Source organism: Sylvia atricapilla, chromosome 18 (assembly GCF_009819655.1).
Source record: "Sylvia atricapilla isolate bSylAtr1 chromosome 18, bSylAtr1.pri, whole genome shotgun sequence".
NCBI classification, from domain to species: Eukaryota; Metazoa; Chordata; class Aves; order Passeriformes; family Sylviidae; genus Sylvia; species Sylvia atricapilla.
Genome location: NC_089157.1, coordinates 10,120,192 through 10,146,508, shown reverse-complemented (window position 1 = coordinate 10,146,508; position 26,317 = coordinate 10,120,192). Strand labels below are relative to the sequence as shown.

Here is a 26,317-nt window from a genome sequence, read left to right as displayed (position 1 = left end):
TGCCAGGGACAGACTGTGACTTTATTCTGTCTTTCAACATAGCAAATGGCATCTTCTCTAATATCACTGCAAAAATACTTTGCCTGGGTTAAAATAGTCTGTATATACTGTACAAAGACATAAGTTTCATATCTCTTCCTATAAGTACATTTATACACATAAAACAGCATAAATTAGAAAAGGGACAAACGGGTATATAAAATTCTGGTTACATACAAATCTGATTAAATTAGCATTTACACTGTGGTTCTACCATAGAGTTTGTTAAATAGAGCCTTGTGCATACAGTACATTGACACCCCACCCAGACACAAATTAAAACAGGGGCTAACAGGGCCAGGCGTTCACTTACACAGAGGAAAAAAGTGTGGCCCACCTTAATTTATATATATATTTTTTTTTTCTCATCTTGGGGACTCACAGATCTGTTCTTCGAAACTCCTGGCTTTTCCAAAGCACCTCCCAGCAGCTGTCCTAAGCGGGGATGTTTTGCTTCTCCTCACGACCTCTTCGCCTTGCCCGGCTGACCTCCACGGCACAAGATTATCTACCAAAATCAAAACAAGAAGGGCCTTACTTTTCCCAGCACCAGGGAGCGTTCCCAGTTGGTTTTACGCACTGGGGAGGAGCAGGGGGAGGGATGTCCTGCGGTGTTTTACTTTCCATTCCAAGGCAGATTGGGGAGAGGTTTATTTATTTGCTCTCCCCCTCCCCAAATTGACAGTCCTGGGAACAGGAACCATCTGGCTCAGTGATAAGTGTGTCTGGCCTGTGGCTGGCACTGGGCTGAGCAGAGCCAGGCTTTGGGGAGTGCATTTGCTCCCGAAGAGCTCAGCTCTGGCGTGGCTGGAGGGAAGGGTTTGTGCTGGGCATCCCTGTGTTGCTCCAGGGTCTCTGGATGGATCCCAGAGTTAAACTCCAACGTGTTAAGACAGGATTAAGGGAGGAAAAGCCCAGCTTAAACACCAGCAAAGCCTCTGAGTGCAAGAGTAAAGCAGGAGCAGAGAAGAACAGGCAGCAGCAGGACCCTGATTGACCTCCCATCAGCTACTCCTGCCACAGAGACTCCTGCCACAGGGTAAAATGTGTCCCTGCTCCTGGATGAGGCGTGGGCAGCCCTGGGCACATCCACTCCAGCCTTGCCAGAGGTGACCTGGAAGGGATGTGAACCCCACAGCTCCTGCTGCAGAGGGTCTGTCCTCCTCCCAGGTCTGTCCCTCCATGAGCTGCAGCACCATCACTGGCCAGGTTTCCAGGCACAAGCACTGACACTGGATGGCACAATTCCCAAGGGACCTCAGCTAATGGACTGATAAGCTGGGCTTAATCCTGCAAGCCCCAGCTGCCCAGAATGCCAGTCTGAGCTACAAGGGCAGGAGCCAGGTTCTGCCAAACTCCCTCATCCCCTATGAAACAGAATTACAAGTAGAGCCTCACTGGAAAAATCTGTGGCCTTTCCTCTGCTATGAGCCAGCTGTTAAAAAATAATCACTTAAAATAATTAAGTGCCCATATCCATGCAACAGGATGAGGGAAACACCATTCAGCAAACAGCCAGGAGGAATCTGGGCCAACAGTGGTTCCACAGAGCCAGAGCTGTATCTGCAACCTGGTTTCTTGTATCAAGGCCTGTGTTCTGGAGCAGCAGAGGAGTGTGTGGACCCCATGACAGGGCACTGAGTTCTGCCCTGTTGTAGATTCCCCCTGGATTTTTTCCCTCCTACGGGCAGCAGCATCCTTTGGCAGCACAGGAAACTGCCCAAACTGTTTTGGAGCAGCCAAAAACCAATGGGGAAGATGGTTTTTAGGAATGATGGAGTATCAGTGAGGGGAAGCTGCCTTTGAAGAGCTGATTGCAGTCTCACTTGACTTCATGAAATGGCTCTCCTGATAAAACCTTCACCTCTGGGCCCTGCAGCCAAGTGCAGGATGGATCACCTACGCCTGGAAAGCACTGACCAATCTGCTGGAAGAAATCATCCTTCCTACTGAATCCCAGAAGTTTTGGGAAGATCCTCTGGTTGCACTCCCCAGCTGCACACAGGCTGTGCTGCTTGCAGAATCCTGCAGGATTTCCTTTGCCAAACCTCACAGCACTACCCCAAAACTGCAGTGCCTGGCCCAAAGCACACCCCAGCAGCTCCCAGCACCACTGGAAACCTCACTCCCTGTTACACCCACAGAACAGGGCTGGCTGCTCAGGCAGGTGACCAGAGAACAGCCCAAATCGCCACCATTTTTTGCAGCCAGAGCTGGGTTTGCTCTTCCCACCCTGTCACATCTCTGATCCTGCAGGGTGAGGGCTCTGCAGCCTCCCCCCTGCACATCCAGCACAGCTCCCATGGCTTCTGCCCCCTCAGTAACACCTGAGGCCTTCCTGCCCAAGCTCAGCAGTGACTTGGGAGTGCTTAATCCACCCCATCCACGCAGGAATTGTCTGAACTGGTTTAACCTCCTTCTGCAATCCTGGCACCAGCAGCAGCAACAACATCCACGTTCCCTCTTGTGAGGCCACTTTTTACAAGTCCTCCTTGGGCTCCTCATCTCCTCTCCGATCTCTCCCTCCTTCCACTTAATGAACAGGCAGCGTTTGACAGATTTTATGTCAGGCTGAAGCTGGTTTTCCTCAGTCTTTAACAGCTGAGCCTCTGAAGTCTTGCTTGAGGTCAAGGGAAGACAAGAGGTTTCAAAATGGGGAGAAACTGTGGGGTTTGAGCACTGCTGTTTCTCCAGAACCATGTCTGAGTTCAAAGCCATACCGTGGGCTGCGGGTGAATATTCCATTTTGTCACAAGTTTTGAGGTTTTTAAAAGTCTTTTTGTTGCACACTGGAAAACAAACAAAACCCTTCCCATGTTTCCGCAAAGCTGAATGCTGTCAAAACATTTTTGTTGGATAAGGTCAGGTTTTCTCTGCCTCCTTCTCTGCACAGGAGTGACCGATGCCTGAAAGCCCCTTCACTGAGACTGGAGACCTCAAGTGCTGAGAAAACAGCCAAGTTCAGTGAAATCCAGAGCATCCAAACATCCTGAGTGCTCCCACTGCGAGAGGCAAACCCCAAACCCAGAGCTTTGGGGGCTTTATCTGGAAGCTCCCTTTGCTCCTTATCAAGGGAGTATTTTTGGAAAAGCACCTTCCCTTCCCTAACACCACCTCCTCCGTAACAATACACATGTCACCGCTCTGTCAGGTTAATGACAGGATTTGGAGGGATCAAAGTTCATTTCACAAAGCACCTGCTGTGGTACAGCAGGGGTTTGGGGCTGCTTTCATCCAGCACAGTCCCAGCAGGAAGCCTCATTCAGGAGCAGCGGGATTCCTGCGTGCTGGCATTTGCTTGTCCCCAAATCACGAGTTCAAGAGCAGGTTTAGCAGAAGGAAACAAAGGATTTCTCTCTGCCCCTGCTGCTCCTTCCAGAGGCCTGGGCCATCACCTTCTCCGTGGGCACACACAGAGGGAGACATTTTAAATATCCTCCTTGAGTAAATGGAGTTGGACAACTGGGAAATTCCTGCTCCTGGTTTACAGCAGGGAATGTTGCAGGTAAGGAAAGAAATAATCTGAGGGTTGTGTGAGTTGAGCTGGGTTTAGGTGGTGCTGGTTCAAAAGGAGTCATGAGCCAGCCTCCTTTTATCTAAGTAACACTTTGCCTCAGCTCAGAGGAAGGTGCCTCACAGAGGTCAGCTCAGCACATGGAACGAATCCTGGGATAAGGTTTGTACTTCCTCCTTTTCAGGCAAAACTCCAGCAGCAGGATATGTAAAAATGAAGTCAGGAATTCCAAAAGCCTGCCAAGGCTGCAACCTGAAATCCATTACAATATTCTGCTGCATTACTGCTATGAAGACATCACTGATTACAACCAGATCACAGCACAGACCAACATTTGTCCAGTTAGGGGTTAGATACTTAATTAATGAGAGTGGAATAGGAAAAGGAGCCAGAAAGACATTGCCAGGCTGAAGTTAGATTGAAAAATCCACTAGCTCCTTCCAATGGTAACTGAGAAAGTGCCACATAAAAATCATGAAATGGTTTAAAATTCTGTTATTCCTTTCATCTTTGTACTTGGAAAAGAAGTTTCCTTCTCAGTTACCTTGGAAATTAAGAGTCTGGTGAGGTTCAGGTATGTTCCAGTTGCAGTCCATGAACTAACACAACTGACTAAAAATGCAACAGGGTATGAAGTTTTTATTTCTAAATTGTTCCAATTAAAACTATTCCTGATAGTATTAGAAATCTGCTCAAGGCACAAAGGTTAGGTCTGGATCTGAACACCACTCAGCAAATTTGTTCAGATCTATCTCTGCTTAGGTTTGATCATTTTTACCCCATCCCCAGCTGCTGTTTAGTGGGGTGTCCTTTTCCTGGCACTGTCCCTAGAACCCATTCAGTTATTTTAGGCTTCACAGCCAGCTGGGACAAAGAGGGGGCAATGGAATCTCTTCTGGGAGAGGTTACTACTTCCTTCTTAGCATGAGGGCTGCACTGCAGGTTTAGGGGTCCCGAATGCTCACAGGAGGAAACTCATTCTCATCATCCAGACAGACTGGTCCAGTTGCAAACTCGTGCTCTGGGATCACCTCCCCTCGCAGGGCTCCGCCGTCCTCCGAGTATCCTGGCCCAGGGAAAACACAAAGTGTTACTGCAGGAAGGGATGGGGGGAGGCTGCAAACAAGCAGCAGACACTGTTACCCTCTCTTTAGCACTGAGCTGCTTCCTCTGGCTTCATGGATTGAGGAAGAGGAAGGTGTCCCCATGGACACTATGGATTATGGATGAACTACACGGTCAGCTCCCATGGCAGCAGCTTTCCTCTTCCTGCCATGAACCTAAGCACCGATTTCAGAGTGAGATCTGCATCTGTATGTGGATCTACAGTCACCCAGTCTTTTCCTGCAGCACTTTAGTACAAGGTGTACCAGCTTCAGAGACTCTGAGGCAATCTCGCCACAAAAACAGTGAGCCCTGACTTTCACACCCATGGTTACAACTCCTGGAAACCAGCTGGCAGCAGCTGCTCTCTGCCAAAGCGTGGTTCCTGCTCTGCCTTGGGCCTGTCTGTGGCACAGCTGGGCACAGGGAGCAGAGCTGGCAAGGAAGCAGAGCAGACAGCTGTGCTCTGTGCCCTGTTTTTGTGGCAGAGGATGAACCAGGTGACCAAGTCCTGCTGCCTCAGCGTGCAGTGCACATGTCACCACATGCACGTCCTGGATGAGCCCTTGGAATGTGGGACACTTTCTCCTTTGCCCCAGACGGTTTTGTGGCTTCTGCCTGAGGAAGGGCAGATGTGGTGCTTACCTGGCATGGTCGAAGTTGAAGGCACTGTACTTTGTCTGGCTACAGTTGCTGCATAAGATTGAGGTACTGGAGGCTGAAGGTCGTTTTCTTTGTTCTCCTCCATCTTTCCTGAGCCAAGCAGACTAATTGTACAGATCAAGAGAGGGGAGAAGAGTTAGTTCTGATCCCAGCTGTTCCTGCCCAGCTCCAGCTAAGACAAGCCCATGCATCCACATCTCCTCGAAGCACATCACCCATCCCCATCACTGCATGCAGCAGCCCCAGCAGTGCTGTGGACAGGGGAGCATTGTGCTCCACGAGGAAAGCAGGGGGTGAAGAAGGAGATAGGGAAAGCACCACTTCAGCTGGAGGACAATGCTGGCATGGGAACAGAAGGGAACAGATTGACCACAAAAGCTTTAGGTTACAAAGGCAAACAGTGTTTCTAATCACAGAGGGGGCTCCGAAGGGCCTCCAACAGGAGCAGACTAGATGGGAAAAGCAGCCCTGGCTAGTTTAGGACAGAGTCTGAGCAGAGATATCGTATGATGTAATGTAACTCATGACCCAAGGGCCCTTTTCAGCCCTCTGATGCTCAGAGGAGCCCACATGACACGGCTGGGGGCTGCGGGCGGCGCGCGCTGGACAGCGCAGCTTTGAAGTGCTTTTGTTTTGTGGCTTTTCCAAAAGCTGCTGGCACTTTCCTGGCTGGCAGCCACCTCCCGGCCTGGAGCACATGTTACATCTCACCCCACCCCAAAGGCTTCACATCTGGAGCCAAGCAGCCCAGATGTGTGCGGGGGGGGTTCCGTGCTTAATGGGATTTGCATATGGACTGAACGGTGGCGGGGGAGGCTCTGTTTTCACAGAATCCCACAACGGTTTTGGTTGGAAAAGACCTCTGAGATCATCGAGCCCAACCTTGGACTGATCACCACCAGCTTGTCACCCAGACCAGAGCACTGAGGGCCATGTCCATTCTTGAACAACTCCAAGAATGGTGACCCCATCACCTCCCTGAGCTGCCCCTTCCAATGCTGAACAACCCCCTCCATGAAGAAATTCCTCTGCTTTGGCACTGGGATTGTGTTTACAGAAGCTCACTGTGTCACTCCACACCATCCTACCCCCAGTCAGCTCTCCAGCACCCTCTCCAATCTGGAAAAGGTGCTCTGCTCTCCTGCCAAGATGATGGTCAGAGCTTTGCTGCTGGGGGTATCTCCTGAAGCACAGTCTGCCCAGTCTAAGTTGGGATATCCCACAGCTGCCATGGCACCTGAGATGTCTCTGGTTTCTCCTGCAAGAAGCCCTGTGTCCCTGCCTGCTGATCTGCTTCCCTGTCACGTCTGTCAGATCAGGCAAAGCTCCAACCACAAACTGTTCTAACTTTCTTGCTCCTACAGCTCCATTTTGTGCTGCCAGGTGAGATTTCCCTTTATTTTCGTACGAGGTGTGAGCGGAGGCAGAGTTACCTGTGGTTTTTAATTAAGACACACTCCCCTCCATCCTGCGGGTCCAGGTTGTAGATGTAGAGATGTCCGTCCGATGTCGTCACCAACAGCCGAGGCAGCTTCTGAATCCTGCTGGGAGAAGCATCTTGAGGCCAAGAAACTCACACACACAGACACAGCAGCACTGCTCTGCAGTGCTCTGCAGGCAGGGGGACGAGACAAGGCTGGCCTGGCCCAGGGGCAGAGGTCAGCAGGGTCAGCACCTACGTGGAGAGGGCACAGATGTTCCTCTGTCCGGAGATGTTCAGCCGCACGGTGGCAAAGGCTCGGTCCTGGCTCATCATGCCTGACACCTGGGCAGGGAGGTAGTTGGTAGCAGCCTGGAACATCTTTCCCATGTAACCACTCCAGGTTGGAGGCTCCTCTGGCCGGCTGAGGGGTCACAAAGCAGCGTCAGTGGGGTTTCTGTGATCGGTGTGACAGAACACCAGGAACAGACCTGATCTCGCACGGGTGAAGGGTTTTTTGGAGAACCTGTACATTGTGCACCAGCCTGGCTGCAGAAGGGCAGGGAACAGCGGCACCTAATAAACCCAGAGAGGCCTGGAGAGGCTGACAGCAGGGGTGCAGTGTGTGCCTTTTCCAAAGGGTGAGTCCCTCAGGACACAAGGACAGTTTGCAGCTGGTATTGCTCATGGGAGAGTACACGGTGAGGACATGCAGAGCAGCAGCTGTATAAACACAGACCTCTGAAGCAGAGACAGCCCTGGGGCAGGCAGGTTAAGCCAGGCTAATCCCTCACCTGTCTGTGAGATGCTCCAGTTTGAAGATGTGCACGGTCTCCGTGTTGCTGGATGCACAGAGGAACTGGGAATCCATGCTGAACACCAGGGAGCTGATGTTCACATACCTAGAGCCAAGCAAGGACAGGACTGGTCACTTCCACAGCAATCATTCGAGGGGAACCGCTGTGTTTGGCTCACAGAGGAGTGCATGGGCAGGAGGGAGACCCATCCATGGTGAGGATCACCCTGCACTGCTGCTGCTGAGCCTGTGGGCTCACTGATGAGCAATTCCCTAATCTCTTTGCTCAGCAGGGCTGGGGGTAGCCTCGAGCTAATGACAAACAGCCAGAGAGGTGGAAATAACCTTGCTCACAGAGCTGCCTGTGGAGGGAACATCTGTACCAACCTCATTGCAGCTTCTGGTGCTGCAGAGACCAGGGAGGATATCCAACGTACTGATCAGTGCCATATGACAGCATCTCCTGCACAGGTTCAGCAGGAATGAGGTCTCTGACAATTTTGGGGACTTCATTATTCCAAATAAGAAAAAAGAAAAGACAGACTACATGGAGTGACTCTATGTTCCTTGCCATCACCCTGTTCTGTGACACACTGAAGGGAATCAATGAGCTGGCCACAGCCTGGCACAGTGACATTTCAAGCTGATACGTTTGCTCTTGTTTTCCTTCTGCGAAAGATGCCAAAGCCACCAGGATCTGACGTTGCCCTGTGTCCCTGTGTTTACATTTTGGCTCCGGGAGCCCTCTGTGTACTTGTCACTGCCAGAAGAATGAACTGACCTTTTCATCCCTCGGCGGAATTCATAGAGTTTTTGCCCCCCAGGAATGGAAAATACACGAATGACTGTGCCCTGCAAAAAATGCAAATGGAAATATCACATAGGAGTAGGCCAAGGAGCCCGAGCCCTTTCCCTGACACGCCCAGGAAACTCAGGACATGCAAAGGCTCCTCCTGTTTGCCAGCTGGGCTCAGTCTGATCCCGATACACTGAGGAGTCAGCAGCCCTTGTGTGCTGGCTGTGTTTAAGAAGGAGCAGCTCAGGGGTGCTGAGGCAGCCCTGGGCAGAGGGAGAGTACTTGTAGCCACACTCACTCACTTTTTCAGAAGCACTGGCCAACTTGGAGCCGGTGGAGTTGAAGGCGAGAGCGGCCAGAGGCCCGTCGTGGGCAGGAATGGTGCAGGCTGTTTTCTGTAGGGCACAAGGGAATGTGAGTGCAAAGGGACACGCTGCTCCTTGGACTGTGTGGGCAAAGGGACACGCTGCTCCTTGGACTGTGTGGGCAAAGGGACACACTGCTCCTTGGACTGTGTGAGAGCAGGGCGTTCCTGCCTCGCACCCTATCCACACCTGCTGATGTGGATTCACAGGATCCTCTTGTGCTGATGGTATCTCTTCATCATCCCCAGCAGTTTATCTCTGCCCTGCCTTGAGTTCATTCCCCACCTATTAAGGCCACAGTGATTACAGAAAGCTCACCCCAGGGGTAGAGAACCTCAGCTCCCTGCCTCTCCAGGGCTCAGGATTGTGTCTGCGCCCTCTCCAAAGCCTGGCCCTTCTCTGTCAGGATGAAAGCTGGCTTCCCTGGAATTCTCTGTGCTGCACAGCAAGTCCTGCTGCAGTGACACCACCCTGGTAACCTGCAGGGAGCCCCAGCCCTCGCAGCACCTCTTGCAGAAGCAGCCTTATCCCTGTGCTCTGCTCCTCCCTGCTGCAGATCCTCAGTTCTCGCTGCACGTACGGAGCAACCAGCCTTATGTAACCCAAAGCCCTGGCATAAACAGCAGATAGTCATGACCCTGCATCCAGCCAGGGACAGATATCCTAAGGGGACTTTGGACACTTTGCCCTCCCTGTGACTTTGGGTCCAAATCCCTTCCAGCCCACGGTGTGGCAAAGTGGCTGCTCCAGGTCCTGCCCTGTGCCTGGAGCAGCTCCAACCCCTCCTGGGCCACGCTGGTCACATCATTCCCACGGGACACGCTGCTGACGCTCCCACAGCAACCCCAGTGTCAGCCTGGCAGTGGCCCTGGGGCTGCAGGGCAGTGGGTCACATTTCCCTGAATATCTTGTGCTGGGAGACGCACGTCCTGATCTCAGAGCTGTCTGCTCCGAGCAAGGGGGCTCCGTCCAGATGTGCCTCCCAGGCAGTTCCCTCGCACTGCAGCTCGGTGGAGTGTATTTATTCATCCTTCCCCAGGGCCCCGTTGGCTTTGCTGTGGCTCTGTTTGTTTTCAGCCCCTGCCGGTATCCAAAGGCTGAGCTTCGCGCTTACCAAAGTATTTCCGTCGTAAAGCACGATCTCTCCGCTGGTCGCGCTGCCGGGATAAGCCAAGTAGGAGTTGGCGTGGTTGATGGAGAGAGCACACAGACCTGGCAGGGGGACAGGGACACGGCTGAGGCTGCGAGCGGGGGGAGGACAGCACGGGGCACGGCGGGGAGGGTTCAGGCTCTGGCTCATTGTGGGAGCGGGGCCGTGCAGCGCTGGGAACACCTCGGCCGTGGGGACATCTGCTGGTACGGGACAGAACGGCGGCTGTGCCCTGCCACCCTCCCCGAGCACAGGGAACCCAGAGCCGGCTTTCAGCACGCTCTGGGCTTTCCCTGCATTACCGTCTCCCTGGAGAAGGCAGGGATAGATGCATGAAATACAAAAGGACATGTGGGTCTGAGGGCTGACAGCACTCCTGTCCAGCCACATCTGGACACGTCCAGATGTGCACAGGGTGTAGGTGCCGGGCTGGAGGCTCAGAGGAGCAGCTCAGGGTGGGTGCAGCCCCGTTGCAGCCTGGCTGAGGACAGTGCCGTTTCCTTCCCCTCTGAATGGAAAAGGGAAGCAGAGAAAGACAAAGGAAATGCGCCAGCTGTGCAGGGAGTTTCCGCCTGACAAGGAACTCGAACGCAGCGAAATTTTAAGTGCGGGGGGAATTCTTTCCCATAAGAGCCATCTGGTTTTGCGCCAACACGAGCACAAAGGTTCCCAAGCGCTCCTTTCAAAGCGAGCAGGAATTACAGGATGAGACAGGGATGGATGGATACGTGTGTGGGTACATCCACCCCCTTGTCCCCCAGGTGACCTCGGAAAAGAGCATCTCTTCCTGCCTCCCGTTCCCGCTGCTGGCTGCGGATCCAGCCCGGTGAATCCTGTCACATCCGAAACGTGCCTCGCTCGCTTCCTGCCCCACATCCGTGTGCTCGCAGCCCTCCCAAACCAAACTCAAGGCTCGGGCAGCACAACCTGAGCTTCCTGACCCGCGGCGGGGGTCCCATCTAAATCCCACGTGCGGAGGAAGCCGCGGGGTTAAAGGCAGCGGGGCCGCCACTGCGGTCCCCAAAGGGGCCAGCGGGACAGCCACACACCGCACGTAGACGCACGGACGTGTCCTGCCGTGCCGTGCAAGCCCCGTGTCAGGACACGGCCCTGGCCCCCGCCCAGCGGCAGCGGGGAAGGACCGGCCGGAGCTCTCGTTTTAGGTCATTGTTTATGGCCAAACAAAGAGACCGCAGCCGAGCCAGGAGCTGCAGGAGCGGCCAGAGGCCCCAGGGATGCGCTCCCCATCCATCCATCCACAGGCACGAACATCATTCCAGGGATGGCGCACCGGGACAGGCACGAGGAGCACCAAAGTGCGGGCAATTAAAAGGCAATTAAAAGAGGGAGGGATAAGAGGAAGGCAAAGATAGCCCAGAGACTGCTGCTGTGATGAGCATCCTGCCTCCTCCGGCTGGTGATGCCCCGGCCCGGGCAGCACGGGGGATCAGCACAGCCCTTTCAGAGAGGATCAGGGAAGGCTGCAGCTAAACAAAGCGAGCTCTGAGCGCCGGGGTGAGTCACCCGCTCCCTCTGCTCCTCTGGCCGGGAGAGGCGGCCGGGAAACCAGGCCAGGGGAAAACACAGATGTGAGTGTACTGGGCTGACCTCGGGGACACACAAAGAACAAGGATCACAGGGCCAGGGGTTGTGAGGATGCTTCTCTCCCCTCCGCAGCCCCCCTAGCTATGGTGAGGGTTGGTGCTCGCAGTGGTGGGCTCAGGAGGGAGGTGGCAGCTGGCACTGCTCGGATGGCACCTCTGGCAGTGCCACGTCACAGGTGGCTTCCTCCAGCAGCACGGAAAAACACTACTGTATCCAGGAAGCCTGGCCTTGCCCTCACGCCAGCAGATCCAAGCACATCCAGGGCTTGGGGGGAGTCGCACGAGATGGTTTCCTAAGCTGCAGTCCTTCCCAAGATGTGCCCCCACAGCACACGTCACCCCAAGCACCTTGCCTCAAATCCTGCCCCTGACGTGAGTCACATGAAAAACAACTGTCTTGGACACCGTGGGCATTTTCCTCTCCTACGTGGAGGAGGCTGGATGAGGAGCCAGGTGCTGGCCAGGAACAGCCAGAGATCTCACTGAGACCGGCCAGTGTGGCTGCAGCAAGTCCTGGTCCTGCCTGTGCTGGTGTCACCGTGCCCAGGGCACATACTTTAGGGGGATGGCACATTTTCCACGTGCTCCTACATCCCCACTCCTGAACAAGTTGCACAAAGCACTGAGGCTGGACTGCCCTGACCTACTGGACACAGCGTCCTTGGGGTCAAGCTTGGGACCAAAAGCAGATGGCCCAGGGACAACAGGGGCACTGTGCTTGTCACTCAACTCATTTCAGTAACAGCTGCTACAGTAAAAAGGGTTTTAAATACTAAGTCCATGTGAAGCCTGTGATCTGCAGCATCCCAGTCTTGCCCTGGTTGATTGCTGCTGCTCTTAAACCATGACCTGATCCTCCAGCCCCTCTGCAGAACAGCTCCAGGCCTGGGTATCCCTGCCCACCCCGCTGCCAGGCCTTCTTGGGAAGGCTTTAAACTTTAATTATATTTGCGGCATTTAGCACGTTTAATCCACACAGAGAGCCCATCTGGTGAGACCTGAAGTAGGTCAGGGGAGCTGCTGGAAGAGCATCCCTTGAAAGCCCCGAGGCCAAGCGTGAGCACATCAGCAGCTTCCCAAGCACCCAGCCATGAAAGGATGCTGCAGCCCGAGCAGGACGGCACAGCAACGCGGGCACCCGGCCAAGCTTCCCTCTCTGCTGATAAAAATAGCTCCTCTCCCAGCAGCAGGAAAGCAGGATTCACCCTGTGCCACACACACAGGGGCTGTGCTGCAGCCACTGCCCTGCCCCTGGGTTTGCAGCCGGCATGGAATGGTATCAGGTAGCAGCTGCTGGGAACTCCCTGGCAGGGACTGGTGCTGTGCCTGGCCGTGTGTTCTGAGCCCGGTGATGGCTTTGGGAGCTGACCCCAAGGGGAAGTCAGACCCTTCTGCCCATCTCTGGCCTCCTTTGATGGATCTGCTCTGGACAGAGCAGGGGTTTGCTCCAGACAGGGCAGGGGTTTGCTCAGGACAGAGCAGGGTTACAGCACCGGGCCTGAAAGAGCTCAAGGAGAGTTTGGACAATACTCTGGGCACAGGGTGGGATTGTTGGGATGGTGCAGGGCAAGGAGCTGGATTCAGTGATCCTTGTGAGTCCCTTCCAACTCAGCTTATCTTGTGATTCTCCCAAGGCTGCCTGCCTGCCTCCATGCATTTCTGACTTCCCAGTGCTGGGTTAGGATGACAGGCCACAAACTGGTTTAAATTCTAACACAATGCTGTGGCTCTACAAAGCTCCCTGTCACACAGTTCTCCCATGCTCACCTGTTGTGTTGGGAGGTGTATCCATAATAGTCTTCAAAAGCTTCATGTCCTTGATGTTATGGATGTAAATCGACTCTTCCAGGCAGACCACCAGCCTCTGCAAGGACACAGGGGACACGCACAGAACCTCACCAGCAGTGCCTCTGGCTGCTGCTCCCACACTTCCCAAACCTCTGCTGTCAGACAAACTCAACAGGAATTTCCCCCCCACTGAAATGTAACAGAAATGGGATCCCTTCTGCTTCTGCATCCCCTCTCACATTTGGGTTTGTACAACTCTTGTTTGGAGAGTTTTTGCACCTGGTCTTGCTTTAGAGAGAAGACAAAACGTAATGACTTCTCTGCTCCTCCACATCTTCCATATCCCCAGGAACAGGATACACCCCACCACATGCCTTGGCTGCCACCTATCCCTACCCCAACTCTTCTTTGCAGTTCATAATGAATTACTTTTTGATCACAAAGACCTGGCAGCTGAGAGGCCGCAATCCTGCTCGTCAGTGTGCCTCCAGATGGGAATACAGGCCCTCTGCCCTGACTTCTTCCTCATTTGGGAGACAACATTGAGGTGCTGGCTCTGCCACTGCTGCTAAAGTGAATGCATCTGTCCAGCACATTATGTTTCTTTTTCCATCTGGTGTCAGCAGGGAAGACTGTGCTTTGTGTGCCCTGCAGAACTACATAAACACAGACCTGAGACACGTTTTGTTCAGGGTCAGTCACCCCTGCACCATCTTAGCTGAGGGGCTGGGATTTCCCAAGTTCAGGTGCTTGTACCTCTTCTGCTGACCCAGCCAGGAACATCCATCTGGCCAGGAGGAGCTGCCAGGCCACGGGGAGGAAAGGCAGAAAGGCAAAGGGAAGCCTTGATGCTGTAACCTTAGCCCTGGGCCACCATCCCTGTGGCCACTCAGCTTTGTGTCTCAGCTTGGTCCAGATCCCTGCGTGTCACCACGGAGGCTTTTTGCACAGAGACTTTTTTTGGGACCAGGCTTTGGGTCTGGCTGAAGGGCTGAGTTTTGTAAGCCCAGCAAGTGCACAGCTTCACTCCCTTAGTGCCAAGAGGCCAGAAGCACTAAAAACATCCCAATAAAAGCCCAAGCCCAGACCCCATCCATCCTGAAGTTGGAGTACCCAAATCCATGTCCAGGAAGCCTCCACCTCTTCAGAAATAAGGCCACTTATTTAGTATCTAAATGTGGAGCTTAGTCACTAACTTGAAACACCCACATTAAAAATCTCTGCCTTGCTCCACCATTACTCTCAGATCAAACTCTTTCCCACTTCTATTCCTGCTAACCACAGCATCTGGGGCTGTGTCAGAGCCATTTTGCATTTCCAGGAAGACTTTGCCTTTTCTCCAGTAAGAGCCATTCACTTGCAAGCAGAGGAATATTTATACAGCTGATCTGGGCAAAGCCACCATGTGCTTTCCCAGAACGGGCTGCTCTTGATGTCCAGGTGAAGGGAGGTTTCCAGATGATGGCAAAGCAGCAGCCAGAGATGCTGGCACCCACAGGGACAAAACCCAGGAAGGTCTGGGAGGTGAAGAGGCAGAGGAGGTCTGGACAAGCTCAGCAGGAGCTGGAGAGGAGGGCTGGTTCACCCCTGCTGGCCTCCACGCAGCCCTGTGGCTATGTGAGGGTCACTGGGATGGGGTTTATCCTCACTGTGCACACAGACAGGGCCTCAGAGAAGCTGCTGCAATTGCTACTGCTAATTGTCCAAAATGTTACTGCTCACCAGCTCCTTCTGTAGTTGGAATGGATCAGGCCAGATAACTGAGCTGTATCTGGGGAGCTGGACACAGTCAGATAAACACCTCAAACCTCTCCAAAGAGCTCAGCAGGGCTTCAGCAGTGAATGAAAGCCCAGCAGCTTCCCAGCAGTCCCAGAGCACAGCCTGATTCTCTCCTTTGAGATAAATCAGGATTTACCTTCACACACTTCAGAGTTATCACAGAGCTTGGAACCAAATATTCCCACAACAACTGAGGGAACAACACTGTGCTTCTCTGCACAACGAGGACTTTTTCACAGAGGGATCAGATTGAAACATGCACCTTTTGTTTGAGACCTGCTCCTGGTTAATTTGTCACCATTTTCCTGAGCTAATGCCTTGCCTGGGACTTGTCCTTCTGTGAACTTCCAGTGGAGTGCAGCTTTCCTACAGAAGCTCAGGCAACAGTTCAAGTGTCACATGTAGAATCTGATGGCCACCAGTTTAAATCCTGAAATAATGATTTCTCTTCAACCTACCCAGACTGGGGAAGGTTTAGATGGGACTTGAGGGAAAAGTTTTTTGTGAAAAGGGTTATTAAGCATTGAACAGCCTGTTCAGGGCAGTGGTGGGGTCACCATCCCTGGAGGGATTTAAAAAATGTGTGGGTGTGACACTTTAGAACAGGGTTTAGAGGTGGGGAATGGTTGGACTTGATGGTCTTATTGGTCTTTTCCACTAATGACTCCACGATTCTGTGTTTCTAAACATCTGTAGCACCTTCAAATCCCTTCAGGTGTGTCTGTGGCACAGGCAGAGGATGAGCTCAGCCCAGGATGTGAACCCCAGCTCATAATGTAGCCAAGAAACATGGATGCAAGGCTGGGACTGTCCATCACCTTCAGGCAGCTCCAGAGCAGCACATGAACTTATTTTATTCACACCAATCTCCTAGAGCTGCTCAGTGGAACCTCCCAGTTTATTTTTACACACACACACATCTATCTGCAATTCAAAGGAAGTCTCTCTTTTGCCAGTTTCACCGTAAGCTTAAGTGAAAAAAATCAATTTAGGACAGATTTAATTGTAGTGCAGGAACTCCTGGTCAAAGACAGCTTTACTGGAAGCTCAGCCCAGAGAGCCTCACTGCAGGTCTCACTGTTGCTAACTGAGGAGAGGCTGATTATATACAATTACCCAGACTGCTTATTTCTTCATTGTAAAATGTCCTCTGCTTCTTAGGGCATATACTTGGAAAATAATTATGGACAAAAAGAAAAGATGACTTAAAATCCTCCAAAAGAGCTCAGGGCTGCATGAGACTGTGTCACATCAGAGGATAACACTCTAAAAACATCATTTTAAGTGGCCTGAGTGGGTTTTATACCTTTAAAACCAAAGCAAGGCTGCTAGAAGTACTTGGAAAGCAGCTTTTTGCCTTATCCGAGGAGTTTAAGTTACTCCTGGATTTTTGTAACCAATTGTGAAGGTCTCATTTGCAACCAAGATGGTAGGGGTGGGCCTGAAGTCAGGATGTGGGGAGGCAGGAATGTGAAAAGGTGGTTTTTTGGCAGAGCTGTGTCCTGAACAGGCAAGAAGGGAGATGACAAAAAGCCTCTGTGTAACTGCCACCAAAATAAGGCCTTGGCTTCAGCTTCCTGAAGGAAACAGATGATACCCACAGCCCTGCAGCTCCTGTCAGAGGCCTCTCATGAGGGGCTGGGAGGAGAGCACAGGCACTCACCCGTGGTGATGCAATCCCTACACCTCCAGCAGGTGCTTCCAAACAGGGAAAGGAGTCTCAGTTTACCATTAGACATTATAGGGAGCTAGCTAGAAAAGGTCTTTGGGTTTCTCATTGTAATTGGCACGGAGCCAGCACAAAAGTGAGGATTGGATGCCAGGAATGTAACTCAATGACTGTTGTCACTCTCATTGGGCCAAGGGCCAAAATGCCCACCTAAGCTGTTAAGTACTTAAGAGAGAGAACAAAGAAACTCCATGCTTTTCGAGGTGCTGTAGCAAGCAGGAGATTTGTCTCTGTGCTGTGCTCAGCTTTGTTTTTGTTTTTTTGTAATATTTTCCTTCTTTATTAAACCCTTTTTGATTTTTCAAGGCACACTTGATCGTGCCCCGTCTCGCTGATCAATATTAGCCAGGTTTCTGCCAGGTGAACCCTCAGAAATGTGGGTAAAACCCACACCCACCCCTCCAACCCCACTCAGAGCCTCCCTGCAAACCTCCCGAGGCTGCTGCCAGCTGGAAAAGCAAAAGCAGCAAAGAGGCAGAGTGGGCTAACTCTGGATAACCCCTCTCACCTGCCGGTTCAGCCGGATGGACAGGATTTTACTGGAATAGCTGTAGTTGCAGATCTCTGTCCCTTTCTTGAAGTGGTAGACATTCATTTGCTGTGGCTTGGCATGGCTGACCACAACCACAAGGCTGCTGGAGAACAGACGCTCCACGATGTAAACATCTGGGATTTCATCTGGGCACACAGGGAGAGCAAGGCAGAGCCTTCAGCTTGGTCTGACTGCAGCAGCGAGACTCAGCTCAAGAGGGGATGGGGCTGGAAGGCTCTGTGCTAAGGGGTTCAGCACCATTTTTGTGAAAAATTTCCCACGCCTGGCACAAAGCAGTTAGGTCAGAGCAGGAAGGGATTAAAGAACCTCCCCCTGAAGGCAGAAATGGAGCCAGGTCTCTTTGACAGTGCTGCTGTGCCTCTGTCTCCTGGGCAGGGCCCAGCTGGAGCTAATCCTCAGACCCTCCAGCTGCACTAGACCCTTGGGAAGGGGATATAAAGGGAGGAGTGCCCTCACTTTGGTCAGGGAGTTTCCTGGGGAATGTGAGGGGTGTAGTGAGGTAAGGCAGGAGCTGGCTGTGGCTTGGTGTTCCTTCTGTGTGGTGTCTGGTTTCTCCCAGCCTCCCTGGGGAGGCAAACAGTGGCTGCTGTGTCTTGCAGTGACGGAGTTTGGGATGATTCCTGCTGCGTGGAGAAAGCACCAGTGCAATGGTCCTGGAGCCCTGCACCTAAATCCCCAGAGAGTGCAATTTCCAGTGTGCCCAGCCCTGAGTGATGCTCAGTTTGGGCTGGGCTGTGTTGGAGGAACAAAGGCTGCCCCACAACTGTCCTGTTGTGGGCTGGTTGTGCCTCAGCCCGTCACCCTGAGCGTGTCACCAGCAGGGACCTGTTTCCCTTTGCCTGACTCTGGGAAAGGAGCCTGCACCCTGCTCCAGATGAGGCAGCTGTTCTGACTGCTGAGGCTCCTTCTGCAGCCACTGGAGAACAGACCCACTGGATGAACACATCCAGCTGGGAAGTGTTATCCTCAGTGCATCTCAGCTGAAGCACTTCTGGCCTGAAGCAGCCTGCTCCATGAGGCCAGGCTTGTTTTGGGCTGTTCAGTGTGTGTTGCACACTGCTGTGAGCACAGCTAAGAGCTGCAGGCCTGCTGGGAATGACCTTCTTTACATGGAAAACCTGTTAAAAACATCTTGCTTGTAAATACCACGCTGGATTAAAAGCCTGGGAGTTATCCAGCAGCTGTGCTGGAAGCCTGTGGGCTGCTGCCCATGTACCTGAAACATTCTACTGGGAAACTGCCTCTGTAGGCTGGGCTGCAGCACAAACTGCTGCTGTCAGGAGGGCAGCAGTGGAAGAGAAGCTGGGCTCTAACAAAGGTGAAGGACTCCTACAGATTTAAGGTGTTACTGGTCAATATTCCTCCCCAGGGAAACAGGAGACTTACTGCTTTCATGGACCTGGTCCAGTTGCTCCACAGAACTTAAGGAGAAAAGTCTGTATCCAGTTGTGGTTCCGATTGCCAGGGAGCTGCAAAGACAAAGCAAAAACCTGCTGGTTCAGAGCTGAAGTCCTCCAGGTGACAGCAAGAGTCCCTGCAGGAGTGGTGTACTGGTTTGGACTGGGATGGGGATTTTTTGCCACACTCGCTTGTGTGGGGCTGTGTTTGGCCCTGTGCTGAACACAGGGTAGATAACCCGGGGATGTTTTTGTTATTGCTGAGCTGTGCTTACACAGTCAAGGCTTCTTCTGCTCCTCACCCCTCCAGTGAGGAGGCTGGATAGGGACACAGCCAGGACAGCTGGGACACCCCAAGCCAGCCAGTGTCAGGCTCAGGGGATAAAGAGGGGGAAAGAAAGAGGAAGAGGAGGTCACTTGGAGTGGTGACCTTTGTCCTCTCTGCTGTGTGATGCAGCCCTGCTGTCCTGGGGATGGCTGAGCCCCTGCCATGGGAAGTGGGGAATGAATTCCTTGTTCTGCTTTGCTTGCATGTGTGGCTTTTGCTGTAATTATTAAGCTGCCTTTACCTCAGCCCATAAATTTTCTCACTTTTACCCTTTTGGCTCTCTTTCCACCTCACTGAGCGAGGAGCTGGCTGGGGTTAAACCCTGACATTGGGGAAATGGGTGGTTCCTGGCACAACTTCAGTTTCCAACCTAAATAATACAAAGTAACAAACTCAGGAATCCAGTTTTCCATCTGAGGCTGTTGCAGCCTACAGAAAGAAGGCCAGTGCCCCTCTGAGAGAGCAAACTCATCCTCTCCTATGGCCCTGTGGCTGCTGGAGGAAGAGACAGGTCCAGATGGACCTGGGAGGATGCAGACAGGACCTGTGGGACACAGAAGGGGCTGTTTCCTAAGCCAGGGGCTGATCCACCTGTGCTGACACAGTGATTGATCCAGGCTGTGGAAGCTTTGCTCTCACTGTTAAGGGTAGTGGGCAGAGTCTTGTCAAGGGCTGTCTCTTGCCCAGTTCCAGATGCAGTAAGCAGCAAGATCTAGGTCTTAAACTAGCAGCCAGCCCGTAATAATACTGGTGGCAGTGACCAGCAGGTTCACATCACCAGCACATCCACATCCCTCAAAGAGCCCTTTGTTCGGGCACACTAATGCAAAGCAGGGCTGCAAGGAAATGGCATTTCCAGGTGTGACCGAGGCTGATATCTCCGATTCTTATCTCCTTCCCCACGATCTGGGCCGATCCTGGCTCCGGGCTACATCCGTGCGTGGCTCGGGAGCTTTTTGTTGTCCCGGTTGGGAAGGGTTCTTCAATCGGAGCGGGTAAACCACAGGTTGGAGAGGCCGAGAGGCTCCAAGGGACGCTGTCACCGGCCTGGGGCGGTGCTCTGGCAGCGGCTGCTCCCGCAGAGCCTCCGGCCGGGTTTTGGTGGCCCTGGGCAACGCCGCCGCCTCCCGAGTGGCCACGGAGCGCTCGGCAGACAAAGCCCCGGGAGAACGCCGCTGCTCTCGCCGTCCGCAGCGTTTCCCGAGCTGCGGGGTTGGCAAAGCCCGGCGGTGGCTCTGAGCTCTGCCTCCCCCGGGCTCGCAGAGCCGCGGGCCTCGCTGGGTGTTCGCCGACAGCGGCGGGGCCGCGGCCGCTCCGGTTGGGATGAAGCAGCCCGACGGCGGCCCGTGGGTGTGTGTGTGTGTGTGTGTATGTGTGTGCGGTGGGTTCCACCGGGACCGTCCCTGTGGGGACCCGCCGCGCCCGCCACGGAGGCGCTGGGACCCGCCCCGCTCCGGGCCGCGGGGCCGGATGGACCCGGCCCGGCCGCTGTCACCCCCCGCCCCGCGGCGGCCGCCCCGCTTACGTGCAGTCCTGGTTGTAGGAGAAGCAGCTGAGCGCCGCGGGCGCCCCCGGGGCCTCGGCCGCGGCCTCCATGGAGCGGGCGCGGCGCCTCGGCCGCTGCGGCCCCCGCGCCCGCCCCGGCCCCGCTCCGCCGGCGCACGGGCGGTGCCGCCGCCCATTGGCTGGCTCGGCGCTGATGGACGCGACGAGTGACCTATCGGGTGAGGAGAAGGCGGGGCGGGCCCGCCCCCCGGAGCGGCGGAACCGCCTGCCATTGGCTGGCGGCGCGGAAGGGCCGCGCGTGGCCACGTGGTGATGTTGTGGTTGCATCAGACGGGCGCGGAGCGATGTCGGGGAGCGCCGCTGCCGCGGGGACACGGCGACAACGGGGTGTTTGAGGGGCCGGGGGTGGCCTGAGGGAAGGCGTGGGTGAGGGCATGGAGCGGGGAAAGGCAGTGGTGACACCGCTGACCGGAAAACGAGTGAGTCCGCCTCTCCGCTTCCTTGGCTAAACAGTGCTTTGAAGAGTTGTTTTTCTCTTTTTACAGCGTTGACATCCTAAACCTAACGCGCATCATTCCTGTGCTTAACACCGCTGTTGCCGTGGGGAGGGTCATATCTACCGGGGAAAACACAAAGGAAAACAAACCTCCGAGCCAGTCACTAAATGACAAATATTCCAGGAGTCAGTGCAATGATATAACCAGTGCACAGAAACGCCGGGGCAGAGTCTGCAAACCCCTTAATTAGATGAGTAATCCTCATGTGAGTGCTGAAGTCATTGGCCCCAGATCACTTGATGTGCACCACAGGACTTTTGGAAAAAGAGCCACATGCAATACCATCTCCATGAGGCACATTCCGTGTGGACACATCTGTCTGCCTGGATTAATCCCTCTCTGCAGCATGGGGGCCTCGGAGTGCCCGTCATGGTCCCCTGTGAGGGACTTCGAAGCCTGCAGCAGTGAAGATGATTGATTTTGGGGAAGGAGTAGGAAAAATGCACATCTTCAAAACACCGTTTTGGAGGGAGGTGGATGGTGGGTCATCCCTAGGACTCAAAGCACATGAGTGACACTGCCGGGGAATAATTTTAAAGGCACCATGCTTGGGGGGAAAACAACTTCTTTTCCAAGGGGCCTAGTGGGAAGTTCTAATAAAACCCAAACATGGAATAGAAAAGCTGTTTGTGAATGTCCTGAAACGGTCCCTGTGGATCAGCATAATTTGATTTTGAAACAGGGATGTCAGACAGGAAGTGGGGCTGTAGAGCAGGAAAAAATTTCAAAACAAAACAAAGGCCTCCAACAAACAAAACCAGGGAGACAGTGCCTTGTGTTTCAACAAAAAAAAACCCAAAAAAACCCCAGTTTCTGAGCAACAGCAACAGCTGGATGTTTGCTGCTTGGGCAATCACCATGGTTTTAAAATGAAACCTTGATAAAGCACCCCAGACTTGGGTAACACAATTATTTTTGCAGCTTGACTGATGCAACCATGTTGGTCAATAATCCTGCTTTGAACTCTGCCTGCATGGCTGTTTTGTCAGCAGAGGTAGGAGAAACAGGGAGTTCTTGTCCTCTGCTACAGAGTGAAAAGTGTTGGTGGCCCTTGGAGCAGGTTGGGTACAGCCTTGTCACCACGATGGATGTAAGGTCAGGCCAAGCTGCTCCTCGGGCTGGAAAAGCTGCTGTGTGTTGGTGAAGCCTTTGGAAATCTCAGGATCTGTGCCCTGGAACATTGGAGCAGTTGGCTGCTGGGTGTGAAATAAAAGCTGGGGTGCTCTGTGTGGAAGCTCTGAGTCTTTCTGGGTAAAGAGGTGAGGTGTCTCTGGTGTCTCAAACATAAAGAAATAGCTGAAGTGAGTTTTCAGGAATACAGCTTTGGAGAGAGGTGGTAATTAGGTAGTTAAATCCCAAGATATTTCTTGGGATCTGAGTATATGTCACACCTGGGGAAAATGGTCTGGCAAGGCCAGCAGAGAGCCCTGCCAGACACCAGGACAGTCCCTGTGCTGATGCATGTGTTTGCTGGGAAGAATATATCAGGAATTGGCCTCCCTTTCCTGACAATCCTGTGACTGAAGTAACTATTGACAGTAACAACCTCCACTCAGTCATTAACTCTAAACCCAGTCCAGAGTGTGACCATTTGATCTTAAATGTTTCCCAGTGCAGAAAACATGGTGTGAGGGATGTTGGTTTGTGTTCTCCACCCCGGGTGTTTGTCCTGAAGCCTTAAAGAGGAAACAGAGGTGAAGAAGCTGGGAAACCAGTGCTGTGCCCAGAAGGGCCTCTCCCAGCCACGGCATCTTGCATGCTCCCATTCCACGTGGGAATGGTTTGGTACTTTGTAGGAGCTTTTAGGCTTTTCCCTTGCTCAGAGTTTAAATTCCAGCTGAGTTCTTCCCTCTCAGATAAAGCCACTGATAGATCTGGTATTTTAAATCTGTTACAGGAAAATAAAAAGGTCTTGGCAGAGCGAAATCTGTTAAACATCTTTATATCCTCCACTGGAATTCCTGATAACCAGGAGCCTGTTCAGGGACTGCAGCCTTGCAGGGAAAAGGTGAATGTGTAATAAGGAGAGCAAGTGTTTCTAAGAGCAAGGAAACCACTTTTCCCTGTGGAAGGAGTGGGAAGAGGTGGCACAGACATTGCTTTGCTCTTTTTTGTTACCCTTCCCGAGTATCGAGCAGGTGGATGAGGACGAAGGGGCTGCATCACGACCTTTAGGAGCTTTAATCCATAGAGTGTGGAGCACTGGAGTGCCAGCGCCGGCTGGTTTAGGATGTCAGACAGACAATAAATGCTGCCATCTGCTGCCCCGAGCAGGCTGCACACAGCCGGGCCAGCATCACTTCCCACACAGCCCTGTCTCCACACCGGGCTTGTTAAATCCTGCTCTTTGCATTATCCAGTGGGTTACCTGCGCCTCCGCCAGCAGGAAGAAGCACTGACACCAGAGAGAGTCGAGCAGCCCTGCTAATGGCATGCTAGAGAAGGGAAAATGGAATTTATACCGGCAGTCTCCTCCTGCTTTGATGAGTTACTTGCTGTTTCTGTCACAGCAAATAAGATTTTTCCTCTTGTGCAGTGGAAAAGTGAGAAGAAAGCAGAGAGCTGGATTGATTGTCAGAGGCCATTCTGAGTTTGGAAGAATCCTGATCAAAAGGTGCAGGTACCACAGGAATCATCACTTCAAAGCCTTTTTTTAATATATCATGGTTCCTGTATTAAATATAAAAATGTGGGAAAGTAAAAAACAATGGACAGAACACATTTGTGAGAGTCACCAGCAGACTGGCTTGTCTTGCTAAATTGTCTAGACAGGTTCTAATGTCCTGTCTAGACAGGAGAGAAGGCACACAGGGGGGATGTGTGTTCCATGTGCACAGGGAAGTGTCATTGCCCTCTGTTTAGGGTACAGAAATTGGGAAAGATTCATGGAGACCCTGAGAGCCATGTGCATCAGCCAGGGCGAGGGAAGAACAGGAGCAGTCGTGGCAGACTGCACAGCCAGTCTGGATGTCACCAAGGCTTTGTGAGCTGGGCTTTAGCTACTTGTTCCTTTTCTGTTTTAGGTGCTGAGCCTTTCCCAGATCCTGCCAGGGAGGGAACTGGGAGCAGCCTTTGCAGACGTGCTCGATGAGGTCAGAGGAGAGCTCGCAACTGGATGTTGCATTTCCTTGTAAGTTGGATTAATGCTCCTTATCTTGTCCTCGCTCTGGCAAATGCTCCATTTCCCTAAGTAGCATTAGGACATCACACTTGCCCTGGTCATGGATTATCTCACTGGGGGCCTGACACTGCTCACAGGAGCAGCACAGGCCAAGGGTGGCTCCTCTTCCTGCCTCTTTGGGGTGCACACTGGACTCTGTAAAGTCTTGGAGTGTTTTCAGCTGAGAATCATAAGACCTGTACCCCACAGAGCAAAGGGGTTAAAACTCCAAGGGGGAGAGAGAAACTTTTGCCTTCCCTTTAAGTCTTGGATACAGCACTAATTGTAATTCCTCTGTAATTATCTAAAGATCAAAAAATGTTCTGACGTGAGAGATCAGGACAAGTTGCATTGTGAGAGGGAGACTGGGAACACACGGAGGTCCCGACAGCCAGAGGAACGTCGGGTTCCCACACAGCCTGGTGTGAGCAGAGCAGGGAGCAGCGGGCAGGGAGGGCTTTGGGAGAGGCAGGCTCACTGCCCGGCCTCTCAGCACGGAACATTTATCACCTTTCTCCTCTTCCATGCTAAAGGAGACAACGAGGGGTTCAGAGAAGTGGCACAAAACATTGGTGTAATAAATGCATTAATAGCAGAGTTCAAACTCAGAGAATGCACAGCAGCATCTACACTGCCCACAGCAGCCAAGGGAGCCTCCTTCCATGTGGATGCAATGTCCTGACTTCTTTTGCCAGCCACACTGGATCAGTTCTCCTGTGACTGGCTTGAAGCTTGCTGAAGTTCAGTTACTGATCCCCATGACTGGAGCATGCAAACCTCCCATGAGCTTGGATTGATGCTCAGCCCAGAAAGTTCTTTTATCCTCGTTGTGCTGGAGATGGAGCGAGGCTAAGTGACTTCCACAGGAGAGGCTGGAAATCAGTAGGAGAGCAGGAATCTAGAGCTGCATCTCTAAATCATCTTGCTGCTTCAGATGTAAGTGTTACAGCTGGAGAATGAAAAAGGGCTCTATCGTTTTCCTGTGGGCACACAGCACGGGCCAAGCAAGCCTGAGCTGACATTTCAAAGACCTTTTGTTTTTCAAGTGGGTTCCTTCCATCTGGGAAAATGCTCTATTATCTTGGGGGGAGGGAGGCAGCAACTCGCCTCAGAAATGGCTTGGTTCTGTAGCCAGTTTGTTAGATGTCAGTCCAGACATTGTTTGGATGTCAGTCCAGACCAAGGAGAGGGGATCTGACCAATGTGTTTACTTTGCCACCTGCTTTCAGAGAAAAGCACATAAGCAAATTCAAATGTTTTGAATGCTTTTATGTGTGCATTTATCTTGCAGGAGAACTGTGTCCCAAATGCTACTCGGAGAGGGAGCTCTCCCCAGACTGTGTTAAAAGCACAAGAACTGAGGATTCTATTCAATGGGGGTATTTACATTCTGTTACAAAAGAAACACTGGGAGTATTTCACAGGCATTCCCGGAAAAGAAGTCGGCAGTAGCTGCACACTATCTCAGTGCTCTTTAATTTGGTTTGTGTCAGAGAGATCTCGAAGTCAAGAATCACATTTGCAGATGCTTGGGCAGTTCATGAACTGCTGAGGCTGCCCAGAGGTTGTATAAAGTTAATGATGCAGAACAAAGCCTGTTCACATCCAAACTGCAGGAGGCACAGACCTGCTGCTCTCCCAATCTCTTTCCTTCTCTCTGGAGGCATGAGCTTTGCAGGGGCATTTTTTGCCTCACTTCAGGTGGTTTTCTATCTCCCAGTTCTTGTGGGGCAGCCTAACCCTGACCTGGAACTGCTTACCACTGCACTAATGTCTGTCCTTCTTGGAGCTGAGGAGAGGGAGAATCCTTGAAGGGCAGAGACACCTGAGCAAGGAGTTCCCATGTCAGGAGGGTGCTTAGAGACTTCTTGCCTGGCTGTTGAGGTGCAGGTTCTAGGACAGAACTTCCTAGGCCAGAAAAGAGAACGCTGAGTTCAAGTTCAGCCTGGCTGGGTGGCAGGAAGGGCACCATTATCAATGTCACAATTTAACTGGGGTATCCTGGCTTTTTCAGCATGCTGTGGTTCAGCCAACACAGGAGAGCTGTGTGACACAGCTCTGATAATCA

At 52.6% G+C, this 26,317-nt stretch overlaps 1 protein-coding gene and 1 long non-coding RNA gene across 2 annotated transcripts; one reads left to right on the top strand and one right to left on the bottom strand.

Annotated features, from left to right (window-relative positions):
• WIPI1 (WD repeat domain, phosphoinositide interacting 1) lies at nt 1-20,705 on the bottom strand. The gene is made up of 13 exons (XM_066332383.1): nt 20,552-20,705; nt 18,688-18,770; nt 17,257-17,426; nt 13,219-13,315; nt 9,812-9,909; nt 8,635-8,727; nt 8,318-8,388; nt 7,535-7,642; nt 7,000-7,164; nt 6,754-6,861; nt 5,303-5,424; nt 4,519-4,619; nt 1-547 (listed from the first exon to the last, which is right to left on the bottom strand). The coding sequence occupies exons 1-13, from the start codon at nt 20,620-20,622 to the stop codon at nt 500-502; spliced, it is 1,335 nt and encodes a 444-aa protein (XP_066188480.1). The 5' UTR covers nt 20,623-20,705; the 3' UTR covers nt 1-499.
• A 140-nt stretch (nt 20,706-20,845) lies between these two features.
• LOC136369192 (uncharacterized) lies at nt 20,846-21,711 on the top strand. Its single transcript, XR_010744973.1, has 2 exons — nt 20,846-20,919; nt 21,078-21,711. It is a non-coding gene; the product is annotated as an uncharacterized lncRNA (long non-coding RNA).
• Nucleotides 21,712-26,317: the final 4,606 nt, after the last annotated feature.

Excerpts from the sequence above, each read along its gene's own strand:
- WIPI1 (XM_066332383.1), bottom strand. The coding sequence starts at position 20,622 with ATGGAGGCCGCGGCCGAGGCCCCGGGGGCGCCCGCGGCGCTCAGCTGC. Across the intron at positions 17,427-18,687 it reads GGACCAGGTCCATGAAAGCA|ATGAAATCCCAGATGTTTAC; the intron begins GTAAGTCTCCTG and ends CTGTGTGCCCAG. Across the intron at positions 4,620-5,302 it reads TTCAACTTCGACCATGCCAG|GATACTCGGAGGACGGCGGA; the intron begins GTAAGCACCACA and ends TCCCTGGGCCAG.